The sequence below is a fragment of the Perognathus longimembris genome, chromosome 12 (assembly GCF_023159225.1).
Source record: "Perognathus longimembris pacificus isolate PPM17 chromosome 12, ASM2315922v1, whole genome shotgun sequence".
Classification (NCBI taxonomy): domain Eukaryota; kingdom Metazoa; phylum Chordata; class Mammalia; order Rodentia; family Heteromyidae; genus Perognathus; species Perognathus longimembris.
In genome coordinates, this window is record NC_063172.1 from 8138151 (window position 1) to 8153729 (window position 15579).

The 15579-nt window shown below is 39.3% G+C and overlaps 1 protein-coding gene across 3 annotated transcripts in view; it reads left to right on the plus strand.

The window, feature by feature from the left end:
• The window catches only part of Adcy8 (adenylate cyclase 8), a 178358-nt gene that overhangs the window by 24808 nt on the left and 137971 nt on the right, over positions 1 to 15579 (plus strand). For all 3 annotated transcript variants that reach the window (XM_048358470.1, XM_048358471.1, XM_048358472.1), the window contains exon 2: positions 14383 to 14532. In XM_048358470.1, the coding sequence (XP_048214427.1) occupies positions 14383 to 14532 (150 nt within the window). The remainder of the gene's footprint in view (positions 1 to 14382; positions 14533 to 15579) is intronic.

Consider the following 15579-nt stretch of genomic DNA (forward strand, 5'->3'; position numbering starts at 1 on the left):
TTTGCACTAAAATCTTCCTTGGGAACTGCTGCTACCACCTCCGTGACATGGCCATCTGCTCTGCAGGAGAGGGGGAGGAGGAGGAGGAGGAGATGGGGAAGATTGGCAAGGTAAAGGTAATGTTGTTTGTGCAAGCCATTGGGAGTGGGGTTTGGAGACAGTTATATCGGTAGAAGAATCTTGATTGTATTTGTCACTATCATTTTGAAGAAGCTCAACCCAGGAGTTTCAGGACAAAGTGCAAGTGTGACGTTAGGGGACCACTTCCTTTTCACCTTCCCGTACCCCCTACCAGTGTAGGTAGCGTTACCTTTCCTGCCCTTCCCTGGCCAGGGTAACTGTTGCTTTGCTCTTTTCTTCTCCTCTTTCTTCAAGTTTCACCAAAGTATTTCCTCCCCAAAGAAGTTTTTCCTGACTACTTGGCCGATATTCACATCTCACATAGAGACTCCTAGAGATGGGTCCTTTGACTGACTTGCCATTGGACTCTAAGAGCCTAGATATTGTCTTGGAATCAACAAACATTTGTGAAATGAATGGAGAAAGAAGGAAACAAGCTATGACACTGCCATCCATGAAATGGTCTAAATGGTACAAATATTATGTCATTCATTCAACAAATTCATCTATGGAACAAATACCACAGGCTATGTTAGTCAGAGCAAGGAGAATTTGGTTATTGTTATAGGATAGATAATATATGAACTGACTGAACTGATTTTGAGAGGGAAATATGAGTGTTAGAAGTTTTTGTTGTTGGTTTTGTTTTTTTTTTGAGTCATTGCTAGGATCAATACCCATGGAAGGAAAGAGGAGAAATCAGAAACAGACAAAGGGGCACAATGAATCGTAGTATAATTTTGACCAGGAATTCAGTCCTAAAGGCAGCTCTGGAGCTTTCTGGGACATTCTTTGTTGGATGAGCTCTTCTACCTCCAAGCTTGTCTGTTTTAGTTCATGAACTTGGCTGAAAGGAGATTGACAGCTAAGGACTTTCTGCCAAAGAGAAGAACTTATTTCTGAAGGGCGATTGGGTGTGTCACCACAAATTCTACCACAATCTACCTCTTATGTCACAGGGATCCCCTTCACACAGTTGGGAGAGCCATTCCCCTAGCCTTCCAGTCGCCTTCTCTTCTGTGAGAAGCTTAGAAGTAGAAGACAAATGGGACCAATTACAGTCACCACTATTACAGCTGTTTCTCGGAGCCTCATCTGGGTGAACAGTGTCTCCCTTCTCTAGATTCTCTCTTCTCCTCCTCTCTTCTCTAGCTCCTTCTCTTCTCTCTTTACCCTCGATTCTTCTCATCCTCAGTGCGTGCCTCTTCAGCTTGTGGTGACTTACCCGGCTATGTGACCAAACCCTGAGTGGGACTCAGTCTCTGGTTACCTTGCCCTTCTTCAGTCAGGATCAGATCCCTTCCCTGAGTTGCTCCAGTGTCTGCTGGCCGGCCAATTGGCAGGAAGCAGCCAGCATGCTCAGGTGAAAAGTCATCGTTCAGAGTTCAGTGCAACGTTTGACAGACCTGAGGGTTTCAGAACCGCCCCACGTAGATCTGTGGGAGTGAGGAAGAGTGAGGCCCCTTCCTTACCCAGCACCACGGATTTCCTATGATTGCTCCATGCTGGGGAGACACATCACTGCATACAGGTCCTTGATTGGTGTCTAGGGCATGGCCCCACCCTTTAGAGAGCAGTGGCCCCCAGATTATCTCCCCCCTCCCCCTATCTTTACCCTGATACTCCTGAATTTTTTTCTGGCCAACAATATCTTAGATGGAGTAAATGATAGAGGCAGCAGATCCTGCAGCCTCATGCTACCCCGCCCCCACACACATTCCCCTACTTATATGTTCTTAACTTGACACATGAGGACTGGAAGTACCCGTGGTACACTCCCATGGTATACCACGCATTCCCGTGCATCGGTCCCCAGAGCTATAGCACAGCTCCCTAGGCACACGCTGCCCCTTCCTAACCTGAGACAAGGCACTCATCTTCGAGGCAAGGCAGACATCCGCTGTGCCATGGTCTGTGGGTCCAGAACGGAGAATGCAGTCAAGACGGCAGTTTTATCAGCGACCTGCCCATGACCTGATCAGAACAATCCAGTCCCTTTGGGCCCTTTACTCCCTCCAGCTCCATCCATATAAAGCTTTTGAGATGCAACGTATGACAGGGCCCAGATAAAAAGGGAAGAGAATTGAATCAATGTCCACTTTGGTCTTCAAAGCATATCTGATTTGCCTGACTGTGAATATTTATAGACTTCATTTCCAAAGCATTGTTGAAAATATCCCTGGGTCCATGTGACAGGCTTTCTCAGAGAAAGCATCAGAGTCTCTTCTGACAGCCAGCAACTGAGATCATTCATTCATCATTTCATCCAACAAGCATTTCGTATGCACCTCTCATTGCTAATTGCTGCCATGAGCTGTGAACATCTCTCAAAGACCAGACGCAGAAATGGTTGTCGCTTTCTTTTCCAGAGTGTACCTATTTCATGAACTTCCTCCCTGCCAATTTGTTAGCCAAAACAACCCTGATTTGGGAACCAATGTCACCAGGATAGAAGCTGCCTTCTTCACATTAGAAATAGTGATAACAGGATGGGAAATTTGGCAATTGTGGGTTTCTGATGACAACTCACTATAATCTTGATTTAGTTTATGAATGTCTATGATTTCCACCCTGGGCTTTTAATAATTCCTAATACCTAATTCTGTAACAAGATTCTTTTTGAGTTGGAAGAGTTTAATCAATCAGTTCAAGATATTTCTGCATGAAATATTTCATACATATCCATTGCTATGTACATTCATTAATTGTTGTAAGCCTGCTGTTTCCGGGACATAGCTTTCCATTTTAGAGTTTGTCTTCATTGGATATGGTTTCCTTCTGCCCTTCTAACAAACAAAGATTCTCATACATTTACCTTCTGAAAAGCAAGAGTAGTGATTGGTTTTAATAGATCAGTATCAACGAGGAAACTAAAATACTCTCTGTGAGCAAAATGCCTGTGGAAGGTTGTTATCTGACCTCGGCACACAACTGTCCCGTCTTCTTTTGGAAACCATCAGATGTGGTGTTTCTTAAGGGGATCTGACTAGAACTGGTAAGAGAACTATTGTTAGGTATTATTGGTTATTGGTTTTTTTCTGAGTTTGCTTCCTGATGCCCAATATTGGTCACCATGATTGATGACCCAGGAAGTGATTTCTCTATGGCACCACCAACAACGGTGATGACGTGAAGAGGCAAGTTTCCCAGGACTTCCCATTCTACATGCAAATGGAAAAATGCAAGGTCTGGAATTCTGTCCCATATACATATGCCTTTTTGAGTAAAAGTAAGCCTTTTACTAATAAAAGTAAGTTGTGGGAAGACAGAACGGTCAGAGTAAATGAACTTGAAGAAGACCCACTGGCCAGGAAATCAGTCCCCGGACGTGGGCATTCACTTTCCCTTGAGAAATGCCCTTCCTCGAAGCCAGAAGCACACGAAGGTCACTTGTGCCTCTTCCGTGACTCTCCGGCCAGATCTCCCAGCTGCTCTTGGAGACTACTGTAGAGTGCCCTGTCAACAAACATCTACGGAATGACCACTGTGTGTCATGTAGAGGGACAGAGGAAAGGAAGGCAGCAGCCGCTGCCCTCAGGACGGCATAGACAGACGCAGGAACTGACAGGAGCTAGGAGACAAATTGACAAGAGTGTGCTCCCAGCAAACGAGAACAAGGGACAGTCCGAGGAGGAGATGAGCCTTAAAATGCTTTGTGCTGCATCTCAAATGTCAGGAAAGTAGCTCTCTCTCTCTCTCTCTCTCTCTCTCTCTCTCTCTCTCTCTCTCTGTGTGTGTGTGTGTGTGTGTGTGTGTGTGTGTGTGTGTGTGTTGGGAGCCATATTAGAGAAAGGGAACCTGGAAATGAAAGAGGGCTTCAACCATGCATCATTCAAATGTCCAGCAAGAAACAAGTGGTCCAAGGAATAAATGAAGCAGTAAAATGTTGAGACAAGGAAAAGGCACCCAAGGTTCTAGCCCTCATAACGTTATTTAAATTCCCAGTGAAGTTGCTTCTGCTCAAAGTTACCCATGTAACCAGAAGCCATAGAAAACAAAAGGGAGAAATCAGAATTGGGTGAGGAAAATAGGATGAGAGAGGGAGAGCAGCAGATCGCCTGGCTCCCTCTTCCAATGCCTGGGTGCAGAGGGCATCAGGGCTCCTGGTTGGCATCTGGGGAAGCTACCAACCACGAGTACCTGGGGATGTTAAGTACTTTGCAAACCACAGCTGTGATCCCCTCATCTAGTCTTTAGCATCGCCCTTGAAGCGTCATCATTCACTGACTTCCAAGCTCCCCACCCCACCAATGTGACTTTCCATGCCTTGTTTCACTGTATGCTCACAGTAACTCCAGGTTGCACACGCAATCTTTCTCTCACAAGTCCAGGGAAATATAAGGTCCAGAAAGATAGAGACCCATAGGGAGACATCATTCCTGCCACCTAATAACAAGTAATCAATAACTACTGATATCAAAAACCAATTAGGCTCTCTGAGGATGAGAATCAAAATCAAACTCTCACTCTCAAACTCTAAAATCCCAAACAACAAAGCCATCCTGCGCGGTTGAAAAGGAACAGCCGAGTATAAGCATGTCCCTTGTTCCCTGTGAGTGTCCACAAGAAGTGGCTCAGCTGAGGGTTCGTGTAAGGGAATGCAAAAGGCTCGTTTACCCTTAGCTTTTCCCCATTAATCCACTCATGTATTCATTTCAGCAGGTGGATCTGATCTGAAACCTGCAGAACTATGAGTCTATAAACTGCAACAGAGGGGAGCCTGTATTTTTGTGCACACACACACACACACACACACACACACACTCACACACACAACGCACGCTCTATGCCCTGGCCTTTCAAGATTCCAGAAAACTGGGGGGAAAAAACAAAAACAAAAACAAAAATAAATACCAATCTTCTTTCTCTGCTCTTATTCTAGAATGATGGGGAAGCCGCCATGCACAAGTTTTGTTTAGAGGTTGTTGTTTTTCTACAATGAACACATAAGAAGTTCTTATTTTAGGCTTTGCAAAACACACAGTTAATTCCTGCCTCCTCTCTTCCTCTTCCTTTTGTCCTCCTCAGCCTCCCACTATTTGTTGCTCTTTTCCTTCCTTAAAAATGTGAAAGCTTTTTAAAAAAAAATTATCTTTAAGTAGATGTACAAAGACAGTTGCCATTTAACAAAGTGGTTTATTGCCACCTCTTTCAGCATTCTCCCCATCTCTCCCATACATTAGATTCTTGTCTGCATTGCCTGCTCTTCTCCTCTTCATTCGTCTACTCCTTTCCCTTTAAGCCCATCCCCCTCCTTTCAAGTACTACTTCCTGGTGTTTTATTTTGCTGAGTTTTTATTTTATTTATTTTTATTTTATTTTTAGTTTTTATTTTATTTATTTTATTTTATTTCTAAGGAATTACACTATTTGAGATATCCCTTGAATCTACCCTATTTCAGTTCCTACATTTGTATACATTTGCATATCATCCAACTTATTTACGTATATAAGTTCGTAAGCCAAATCTCACTTCCACATAAAAGGGAAACATGCATCCTTTGTCTGTCTGATTTACCTCACTGGTAATTTTTTCCAAGTCTTCCCATTTCTTTACAAATGGTACATATTATTCTATGAGATGAGTAAAATTCCACTGCATGTGTATACACATTTTCTTTATCCATCAGTCCACTGAGGGACATCTGGGCTGATTCCATACCTTGACTGTGGTGAGTGATAAGGAAGCAGGCCTTGGGCTGGCTGGGTTTGTCTGTCATGTGCCAACCGCTAGCAGCTCTCATGGGTATAAGCTCTCATCCAGATTTGGAAACAAAGTTCTGTGCTCCACTCAACTAGCACTTTGGGCCACTCCGCTATATCACTTTCTAACTCTGCAAGCCTGGGCCGTTTCCTTAACCTCTCCAAATTTCCATTTTCTGTGATATGGAACTAATCAGACCAAACAGGATTGCTACTGGATTGTCCACTGAAATAGCATGTGAAAAGGTCAGCGCACAGTGTGCAGATCACAGCTGGAGTGCAGACAGTGCTCAGGTCCCTTTGTGGAGATGTTGGCAGCAGTCTCTAAAGGTTAGCATCAGCTAGGGCCAAACAGACTCTGCGAACAATTACAGCTGCTATTTTGTCCACCTCTGAATCCAGTCTAGCATAGGCATTTAAGACTTATTAATATATCACAAGTGCTTTACTTTCATCTAGTCTATAACAATTTGCAATGCCATCTATTAACATTTCTCACATTTTTTATAAAATCCCCTTAACTTCATTTTTTCACCTTGGCTAGTTTTAAAGGGCTGAAGTTCTTATTTCTTGTCATCTCTACACCTTTATTTTTAGCCTTTAACTTTTTTTTAACTTCTTTCATGATATCTCAGGGTTTTGTTTGCTTTTTGTTCAACTATTGAAAATAACATTTATCCCCACCCCCCATCCTGTGTCTTTCTTTTTTCCATTCCACTGGTTTGTGTCTTCTATTTCTGGTAACATGCGGAAAGCTTGCTCCTTCTCCCTTCCCTGTCATTCCCCAAGATGTCAGCGTTCCTTCCTGTTTGGCTCCATCACTCACTGTCACTCGCTGAGTTCAGTCTGTCTCGTCTTCTGTATACCTCTCGCCGATTTTCACTTGTTTACCACCTCATTGTTTGGCCATTTTGCACACTTTATTATGTGCTATTTATAATCCTTTTTCCCATTCACTGTATGCTATTTATAACTGGCAGGCAGGAAGTGTGGGCCCAGAGCTGACAGCTGCAGGGAGAGCCCACCACCCTGGCAGAGGATGCTGGCAGCGACCATTTGTCCTCCCACTGGCCTCCAGCCGTTTCTCCCTTTGCTGACTCCTCCAAGAAGCTGAATTCTGTTCTTCATACTACATCGTAGGCAACTTCTAAAACATTAGCTCCATCAAGCTATTCATTGGGCCACTGGAATGACGTAAGAGAGAACTAAAACAATAACTACCATTGCTATTTCGCCAACAAAAATACAGCCTAAAAAAATGCAATGAGATTCTACCTCAGTTTTGTTAAGTGGCTATGATGAAAAAAAAAAGATAATGAATATTGAATGTGGAGAAAAGGGGAAGTCATTAGTAGGGGTGTAAATTAATACAACCATTATGGAAAATGATATGGAGGCATCTCAAAAAAGTTAGAATGGAACTTTTATATGATCCACTAATCCCACTGTTGGGTCTACATGCGGTAGAAATTTAGTCTGTATGTGGAAGTTTTATCTGTACTCATATGTTTATTGCAATGTATTCACAATAACCAGCATATAGAAACAGCCTTCATGCCCATCAGTGAATGGATGGATGGAGAAAATGTGATCTTTGTGTATCACAGAATACTATTTGGCCACCTAAGGAGAAAAAAGCCTGTCATCTGCAATCCTCACTTCATAGTTCACTTGCAATGAATGAACCTGAAAGATACTATGCTAAGTGAAAAAAAGCCAAGCACAGACAGACAAGTACCACAACGAGCTCATGCATTTGTGAAATCTAAACAAACTGATTTCAAAAAAGAAACCTTAGCAAAGTGGTAGAAGATAGAGAGAGGTCGTGTTCTACTGTTCTATTTTATAGTAATGTCTTAGCAGTAGATAGTGTTTAATTCCAAATAGCCAGAAAGAAAAGTTTAAAGTAATCATATATAACAAGGAAAAGCATTCATTACTTCCTCATGTAATCCCAGTTACTCAGGGTGTGTGATGCATAGGAAATCCATTCATTCATTCATTCATTCATTCATTCATTATTTGTCCATTAATCATATAAATTTCACTTATGAGATGTTGAACAATTCGTAACCACAATGCAAAGACTTATCGTAGTCTGTGCAAGTCACCGGGTGTCAGTCAATGGCTACAGTAAATATCATCTCTAAATAGAATTAAAAATCCTGTGTGATTGTGCACTTCAATAAAACTAGTAAATAAATTTCTAATCACAATTGATGATAAAGGCACAGTGTGCAAGAATGAAAAATGTCAAGGAAGACTTACTTTGGCATAATAATCAGGGAACATCTCTGAAGAAGCTAATAGAGCCAAGAACAGGAGAAAAGGGTCACCAGACAAAAGAAAGGGAAGGGTGGCCAAGGCAGGAGGAACAGTATTCCAGTGGTGCTGAGATCGGAAGGACCTAAGGTAGGAACAGAAGTAAACAGGATTGGTTGGGACAAAATGGGAAAAGGGTAAAATAGTAAAACGTGAGCTAGAAGACAAGCAGACTCAATTGTCATGATGAGTAGTTAGAATTTTACTTGCTTTTAGCCATGTATTTACATATAGATCTACTCAAATGTATACGTTTAGTAGGTACTACATGCACATACACAAAATGTAAATCACAGTGATTGTAAACTGGGATTTCAGTGTCTCTGCCCAAAACTACTCAGTACTTTGCTTAACAAGTTAGTACCTGTGAAATAATCATAAATGATACCTAAAGAGCAACTCTATTGTGCACGCTTATAAATTAACTGGCTCTCTCTTTGTAGCTATTCAGTTAAGTTCCAATAATGAGCTGTTATAATAATACTCTGTACCATTAGGCCTTTGCACAATATTGACAAACTCCCAGTAGAGTTATTGGGCTATGAATATGAGTATTGTAAAATTCATTTGTCCCCTAGTAGGTAGAAGAAGTGACTATTTTCTCAAGAACCTAACCAGAGTAGTAAATTATTTGTTTGATAGTTGGCAATTTGATAAGTTAAAAGTGGCATTGTATGTTCAGATAATTATAAATAATATATTGTCCAGTTTAGCTTGTTATTAAACTGTTTGTCACTGGAATCATAGTTTTAAGTTATTCAACATGATATTGAATATAATATAATTTAATACACGTCTTTATGCCTGTATGGATAGGTTGCTTGTTTAAACTGATGATGATTTATTTCAATACAGGACCAAATATTCATCCACTCTACTCTTGACTGGCATTTCCATTGCTATTCCAAACCCATATGTAGAACAGTGCGCTGAAATTCTTGGGCATGTTTCCTTGGACATTTGTACAAAGGCAGCTTGGGTTATGCAGTGGAAAGATGCAGATGTAGAAATGCAAAGTTTTGACATTAATGTATGCAGTTAAGGAGCTGCATCAATACACATTCCCACTAGCATCCTGGATTATATGACTTCTTTCTCTTTTTTAGGACCACCATGATAGGTGAAAAATGATGGTTTTCACTTTCTAGTTCTCTGTTTGTTAATAATGCTGCACTTATTTTCATATTATTATTTTCTGAATATTGAAACATATGTTTACATATTTCCTCTTTGTTTTCCTTGTTGTTAATTTCTCTTATATATTTATACAATTTCATGCTAGTGGGCAAAATTTAATTTTTTTAGTGGTTGTATGTGCTACAAATAACTTTTCTCATTTTATACTTAAGGGTATTTCCATCTTAATTATGTTGTCTTTTGGTGGAATAGACTTCTTAATTTTAAGAAATACACTCATCTGTCCTCTATGGATTTTATCCTTCATGCTCTTTTTGAACAACTCATCAAAGGAATTAAGATATTCTCATAGATTGCCTTTAAAATTCTTTGCAGTTTTACATTCCATATAAGACTTGAATCCATCTGTAATGTTCCAATTTGGGGAATTTGGCAAGAAAGTACTTCTGCTTAATCAAGAAGATAATATACCTTTCCAACCCTTTCTGTTGGAAAGTTCATCTTTCACTCATAGAAATGCTCAGTTGTCACATGGATGTATTTGTGTATCAGGATTCTCAGTTCATGGCCACCACTCACTTTGTGAGTCATGCCCGTGGCATAGTGTCTCAATTTCTATAGAATTCAGTAAGTCCTCTGTGGTACTGAGAATCTGCCCATTTTGTTCTGCTTTAGTAATATCTTCTGTATTTTTGGCCCTTTCACTCTTCATATGAATTTTAGAATCATCTCCAATTCTATTGGAGAAACAGATGTCTACTGAGATTTGGAAACATCACTACAGTAATTCATGTCTATCCGTAACATGATATAAACATTGCATTTGCTTAGGATTTCTTTGATGGTTTTAAATTAAATTTCATTGCTTTCTTAATTAGGAAGTTCATGTGATTTTGATAGATAATTTTCTAGATATTTTATGATTTGGTAAGCTATTAATATATCATATATGTAATTAAATTTCATGTACTATATAATATATTTAAACCATATATACATATATGGATAAGAATTTATATGTGGATAAGGATATGTGTGTGTGTGTGTGTGTGTGTGTGTGTGTGTGTGAAAGTTTGTTTTAGAGTCCATGAGACCTCAGAATGCACTCACTGTTTGTGGGTTGTGGATTTAGTTCCATGGAGGAGCACTTGCCTGGTATGTACTAAGGTCCTGAGTTCTGTCTTCAGCTTGGTGAGGGGGGCGGGGATGTACTGTTTTGTCTGCTGATGCTCTTGCAAGAGCATCTTGCTCCGTCTATCATCTTTCTGTAAGACCTTGAGATTTTTTTTATATAGATAATTATTTCAACTGTAAATCATGACAGTATATTCTTCTCCACTTCACTCTATCTATTCTGAGGTTTGTGGATTATTTTATCTTAATGATGTGCCAAGGATTTGAGAATAACATAGAGTATATTTGAAGAAAAATAGATCCTGATGTTTACGTAAATGTTTTCAACTTTTGACAATTGAAGAGTATATTTGTTTAGGTGTTCCTTAATTTTTTGTCTTTTTCTCTCCTATCTTCCTTTCTTCTGACTTCCCTCCCTCTCTTTCTTCCTTTCTTCTTTTTTTGGCTTTTGTTTATGTATACATCCTGAACAGTGGTTAGAAAATTTGACCTCTAATCTTACAAACTTTTAAAAAGGAAAAGATATTCAACTTTTTGGTATGTTTTTCTAACACTGTGGTATGATTTTATATATCTATATATCTATATATATATACATACATACCTATTAAGCTACAAATACAGTGAATTGCATTGGAATTCACAATGCAGATCTCTTTTGGGAAAGTCAGCATAGTCAATTTGAGTTTTATTTTCTATGCATAACTGGCTTCCATGTGCAATTATTGTGTGGAAGAATATCCCTCCATGTTTATAAGTAATATTTACTTGTTCTCTTCTTTCTGTGGAGATTTTTTATCTTTAAGTAGCTGTACCAAAAGAGTTTAAGAATACAATGCATTTTGATCAATGTCACCCTTTCAACATTTCACCCACCCTTGCCAACCCCCCCACCTCCCCTCACTTTTCTTCATTTTTAGGTTATGTACTTAATTTTTTGCTGTTCAAAAAAACCGGTTTATTTGTACAATGCATCTTTGAGCTGTTTCATCCCTTCAACATCTACCTGCCCCCCCACCCCCGCTCATCCCTTTCCCTTATAGCTCTCAACTTGGCGATTTACACAGTGGATTCTTGCCTGCATTCTCCCACATTTCCCTCCTCATTCTTCTACCCCTCTCCCCTGGGCCCCACCCTCCCCTCTTGCAAGTACCCATTTCCTGGTACTTTTTTTTTTTTTTTTGGCCAAGCCTGAGCACTGTCCCTGGCTCCTTTTTTGCTCAAGGCTAGTACTCTACCAGTTGAGCCACAGCGCTACTTCTGGCCTTTTCTGTGTATGTGATAGCAAGGAAATGAACCCCGGGCTTCGATCGTGTATATATACCAAATTTATTTTAGCTGACTATGTTATTTTTGGTGTCAAACTAATGCTAGCCTGAGATGGAGACCGAGGCGGGAAGCTGACAAGTACAAGGCCAGCCGGATCTACACGGTGATACCCTATCTCAAACAAAAGCAGAGGAAAAAAAACCCTCATGGTTTATCCACTGAATTGGGGAGTGCTTTTAATATTTCCTATCCTCTAGAGGAGATAAAATATTTAAATTATTTATCTCACAGTAATTTGTAGAGTACTTTGATGATAGCATTGGGGTTTATTGCTTCACTTGCAGAAAGATTTTTAATTACGATTCTATTTGTTTAATTTTGTTCCTTTCTTTTTGAATCAGCTTCAGTAAAGATGTGCTTTTCAGAAAAACCACAATTCGATTTAAGATCTTATTAGCATTAAAGTGCATAGCACACTTTTAATATCTATTGAATTTTGCGGTCTTTAATTGTCCGATTTTCTCTTTTTAGTATTGCTTTTGTACCTTTTCACTTTCTTACACTTGTAAGAAGTGTTTCTGTTTTACTAGTCTTCTCAGAGATTATTGACTTTTTTGATCCTCTTTATCATTATTTATTTTTATTTTATTGTTACTTCTATTTTTTCTTTACATATAATTTCAGTTTAGTCTGGTTTTTGTTTGGTTTGGCTTGGTTTTACTAACATATTTCTTTTCAGACTTGTAAACAATGAAGTATTTGTGAATCATAATGTTTTCTGTGAGGACTGGAAAATTTCATGCCCGTGTTATTTTCATTAGTTTGAGGCCATATTTATTTTCCATTATGATGTATTTCTAGATCAGGATTTACTAAAATTTTCATTTCTAAGCACTTGATTTTTTTCTACATTGCTTTGTGATTTAATTATATTGTGGTCCTCTATTATGCTTATGTGATACTAGTTGCTGGAGATCTCCTGAAGCTACTTCAGGTTTTATCATGAGATTTTCAATATGGATGTAGGAAGAAGTTGTACTATCAGCATTGGCTGGTACTCTGTTCTATTTCAATTTTTTTTTAACTGAAAGAATGCTCACATTGCCTCTTGTCTTCAATGATATTTTTATCTACTTGATGTAGTAACTTTTGAAAATTGTATTAAAATAGACCTCTATAGTGGTAGATTTATAAAGAATTGCATAGATTTATATCATAATTTGTGCTGCATATTTTGAGGCTATATGGTTAAATGTGTTCAATTTGAGAATTTTTTTATATCTTTCTGGTGAATGAATGCTTTTATCATTATATAGTGCCCTCATATATATCTCATAATACTCGACTTTAATCTTCTTCTCTTGCTTGCTTGCTCTTGTTTCTATTTCTGTGCTTCTTTCTTATCTTCTCATTCATTGCTAGCATACTTACTTTTATATCACAGAGCAACTATACTATCTGCTATAATTTGTGTCTGTTAATCCCAATATCTGACTCACTAAAATGGGTGTTTGTTGGTTCTCTTTTCCCTTGAGAATGCATCGCTTTTTAGTGTTTGTTACTGAGGCATATGATTTTATGTTATACTCAAAACATTGTCAATGCTGTGTGATTAAGAAATGATGACTTTTGTTTTGTTGAATTTTAGCATTTGATTAATATAATCAGAATTCATGAACGTCTCTGTCTCTTCATTTCAAGGGCTGAGGATGTGGCTCAATGATAGAGTACTTGTCTAGCATACACAAAGCCCTGGCATGATACCCAGCACTCCAAGAAAAATCATTCAAATCTCAGCCCAGTTCTACTGTCCTTGACTCAGTCATTCACAATCCACCCCGGGGGGGGGGGGGTGTTCAAGGAAAAGCTTATATGAGCATTTGAGGCTTCCTCTCACTGGCTTCTTCTTTGGAGGATCCTTGCATTTTCTAGAGGCCATCGCTGTACTTTGCTTTCTTTGGGCACTTGGATTTCCTGAGTTTTAACTACCCTGCACATGTAAATAGGGAATGTAGTGCCCTTTCTCCATAGTTTGACTTTCTTCCAGAATCGTCTTTGCATTTTTCACTGGAATGTAGTACAAAGAGGGTCAAAAAGTAAAGTAGGAATCCTAACTCAAGAGTCTAGGAAGATTTTCATGCCTAGTAATAGAATATCAGAAGTAGAAATCAAAAGAAATAGAGAAAACAATAGCTTTTCTTGAGTTAGACACGGAAGCATCCTGGCTTCAAAGTGCAGCGTTTTTGCTTCTCACTAAATAATACCTTTTCTGTTTCTTCTTGGCCTCTTCTGCCTCTTCCCTCCCAATTCCCAGCCTATTGAAGACTCCAGACTTCTGCTAGTGAAGGATGAAGGTGTGGGAAATTGAGGGAAAGAGAACCAGCTAATCTGCCTCCTTACTGTGACCTGCTAGTGCCTCAGGGTTCCATTCCAGGCTCAGGCCTAACTTGGGGAGAAGAAACTTGCAACTGGACAGATTGTTAGGAATGGTCTCTTTGACGGGCTAGCTGTTGTCTGACGAACTGAATGAAGGCTGGGGTTCCCTCAACATGCTGTAGAAGTGTTTGGATTCCTAATTAAGATTTCCCTCTGATACTTGCTTATTTATCTATTTGTTTTTGACAATTTTTTTTCCTTGCTTTGCCTAAAACAGCTCTTTTTTAAACTGACCCCATTGTGTTTGAAATTCTCTCTTAGGTTGCGGCCCAGGCAGTTCTATTCATGTGTATGAACACAGCCGGGATCTTCATCAGTTACCTGTCTGATCGGGCCCAACGCCAAGCCTTCCTGGAGACCCGGAGGTGTGTGGAGGCTCGGCTGCGGCTGGAGACAGAGAACCAAAGACAGGTGAAAGCCATGTGTCCTTGTAATCCCTGAGTCGGTCTCCATGATACAGATTTTTGTTTCTTTCTTTCAAATATGTTCTGATTTGCAAGAGTCTTAAAATAGTTGTTTGACTCCTAGACCAAAATGGGTTAGTCTTATCTTCCATACTAATTAGTTGTTTCCTACAAAGAATAACTTGCAACCACCAAATATCTTTCTAACACCTTTGGTTGACATCTGTGTGACAAAAGTTGTCATTTACAAAATCATCAACATTTCATCTTGGCCTTACTTCTTGGAACACTCTACAGGGAATTAAAATTATGCAGTTAGACTCGTGGAAGAATCTTATACTTGTCTGGTCACTCATAATTATCTCTGGTTTTCAGGAGAGATATTATTGTACAAGAACAATGTTATAGACTTGATGTCAAACTCAGAATCAGGGATGTAGTAGGCAGCACAGGTTGCTGAAGATTTGAAGAGGTTGAAATAAAAACCGATCTTGAGTAGGCTGATGGTGTGGCTGTTACAGAAAGTTAAAAATAGCTTTGCTCTCCAGCGATAAGCTTCTCCAAAATGAAGTAAATTTTCAAATGATAATGATTTGCTCCTAAAAAAAGCTACTCACATATCCAAAATCATTTCTGCCATTGCTTCTGAAAACGATTATTAAAAAGAAATATCCAGATTGTGTTGGAAATTGGTTTCAGAATCAACATGTAGTCTCCTAACTTTATATGTTTGGGGGAATTCTAGGCACAGTAAATATATTAGTCATATCATACCAGGCCCTGTTTCTTAAGATTATATTTTATTGTACATAATACTGTAATGAGCACATTTACTTTTTTTTTTTTTTGGTCAGTCATGGGGATTGAACTCTGGGCCTGGGTGCTATCCTTGAGCTCTTCAGCTCAAGGCTAGAGCTTTACCACTTGAGCCTGGTTTTCTGGTGGTTAACGAGATGAGAGTGTCATGCATTATTTTGACAATAAAACATTAAAAAAAAAGAGAGAGTCTCACAGACTTATCTGACTGGGCTGGCTTTGAACCACAATGCTCAGA